Below are 1,937 nucleotides of genomic sequence, written 5' to 3' on the forward strand. Positions count from 1 at the left end.
CGCCGCCCCACGAGGCCAGCCGCTCGCGGCCAGTCCCAGCCCACGCTGCTGGTCAGCCGCTCGCAGAGTCCCCTGCCTCCAGTCGCTTGGGGGTCCCGTGTCACCCCCGGCCCCCGGTCCCCTGCCACCCCTTCGCCAGAGGGCTCGGGTCACCCACCGGGTGCCAGCCCTCGCCGGGGGGTCCCTTCAGGCAGGTAAGCGATGTAGAGATGCTTCGTGCCCCAAACCGCCTGGTTTCAGAATAGTTTTTCTCACATCCCTGAATTATTTTATCCCTCCCTTACGGAGGTGCCCAGCAGCCGGCTGGATGGAGGGGGGACGCAGCAGCTCCCAGGCCCTTCTCCGTTCTCTTTTCTTGCAGGACACAGGAGCCACCGGCTGCCGCTTCGAGGAGGCAGCCACCACCCTCCAGGTCACCCGCTCGACCCAGCTCCCTCGGCCGTGGGACGATGTGCCGGGCGCCCACCCCTTCCCGCCTGGCCCCAGGCACACGGGACAGCGTGGGGGTCCGCCACGCGCCGTGTGGGAGCACCCCGGGAAAAACCCTTTTGGCACCAGCACGGGGCAGGTCCATGGCACCCAGCACCAGGCTGACATCTCGAAAAAGCACCCAGCAAGGAGGCAAATCTGTGGCAGCTGCCATGCCCCAAGAAGGGGGGGTCCCTGCTGCGGCAACACCCCGTGCCCCCAGCCCCATCAAGGTTTGTGCCCCCGTCCTGCACCAGGATGCCCGCGGAGACTCACAGAGCCAGAAAAGCCCGCGGGAAGGGAGCCAGGGAGCTCTTGGCCGGGGCCAACCACCCTCACCCCGAAATTCCTCCAGCCAGCCTCTGAAACAGGACGGCAGCATTAAATCCCCCATCAAAGCCAGCCCAGCGGTCTGCCAGCCCCCCAGCCCTCCGGCTCATTTTGCAGATGGGTGCAAGGTCTGTGATGCTGGGGAGGGTCCCCAGGGAACCCAGCAGTGCCACCCAGCCCCGAGCCCAAGGGCTGGGGGTGCTGAGGGACCTGGGGTGCCAGCGGACAAACCGGGGGGAGCCTGTGACCCCAGCGGAGGGAACGAGGGTCTCCGGGGATGCTGGGGACACGTGCAGCCCCCCGGCTATGGCAGGGTGGTGGAGGAACTCTCCCGTGGGAGGCAACCCCTGCGCCCCGTGGGGCTGGGGAACTGGGTCCCCAAAACACCCCCGCAAGCTGCCCCGCAGCCCACCGCCCTCCCGGCTGGGGGGGAGGCGGAGGTGCTGGGAGCAGGGGGTCAGACCCCACGGGGACCCAGGGCCAGCAACGTCCCCAAGCCCCGGCGGTGCCTGAAGAAACCCGAACGCGTGCCCTCCATCTACAAGCTGAAGCTGCGGCCCAAGGCTCGTCCCCGGCGGGACCACAGGCCGGGCAAGCGCCCCTCGCGTATCCCCACCCCGCTGGGGCAGCGCCCACCAGCCCCCCGGGGCCAGCATCACCCCCCGGGACCCCCCCGGCACCCCGAGCCCAGTGGCACCCGCTCCGGGGCCAAGCCCTCGCCGGCTGACAGCGGTGCCTGGCTGACCGAGGATGATGAGGAGGCGTGGGTCTGACCCCCCAAGTCCCGCGTTTTGGTGGGGACGGACCCCCTCCCTCATCCGAAGGTGGGAGCGATGCTGAGGCCAGAGTTGCGGTGCTCGAGGTCAGCGTGGGCAGCACAATGGATTTGGTCCCAGGCAACCCGGGGGGAGGGTCGTCCCCTCCTTGCTCTTTGGAGCTGCACCCCCTCCTTCCCTGTGGGGGTTTTTTTTGGGGGCTGGTAATTCTCCTCCTAAATAGGTGCTCTTGTACTGGTTTGGGTGGAAAAATCCAGCCCCAAATGGAAAGAATGGGGCACTTTCTGCAGGGAAGAGGGGTGTAGCCAGCCCCTATGGTGACCCCTAAAGCGGGGACACCGTGTACCTGGCATCCAAGTGTGC

General features: G+C 67.7%; 1 protein-coding gene across 1 annotated transcript in view; it reads left to right on the forward strand.

Moving 5' to 3' along the window:
- The window catches only part of GAS2L2 (growth arrest-specific 2 like 2), a 4,095-nt gene extending 2,524 nt beyond the window's left edge, over window positions 1-1,571 (forward strand). Inside the window, exons 5-6 of the mRNA XM_010573911.1 lie at window positions 83-194; window positions 362-1,571. Of these exons, the coding sequence (XP_010572213.1) occupies window positions 83-194; window positions 362-1,571 (1,322 nt within the window). The remainder of the gene's footprint in view (window positions 1-82; window positions 195-361) is intronic.
- Window positions 1,572-1,937: the final 366 nt, after the last annotated feature.

Source organism: Haliaeetus leucocephalus, unplaced genomic scaffold (assembly GCF_000737465.1).
Source record: "Haliaeetus leucocephalus isolate CR32 unplaced genomic scaffold, Haliaeetus_leucocephalus-4.0 Scaffold395, whole genome shotgun sequence".
NCBI classification, from domain to species: domain Eukaryota; kingdom Metazoa; phylum Chordata; class Aves; order Accipitriformes; family Accipitridae; genus Haliaeetus; species Haliaeetus leucocephalus.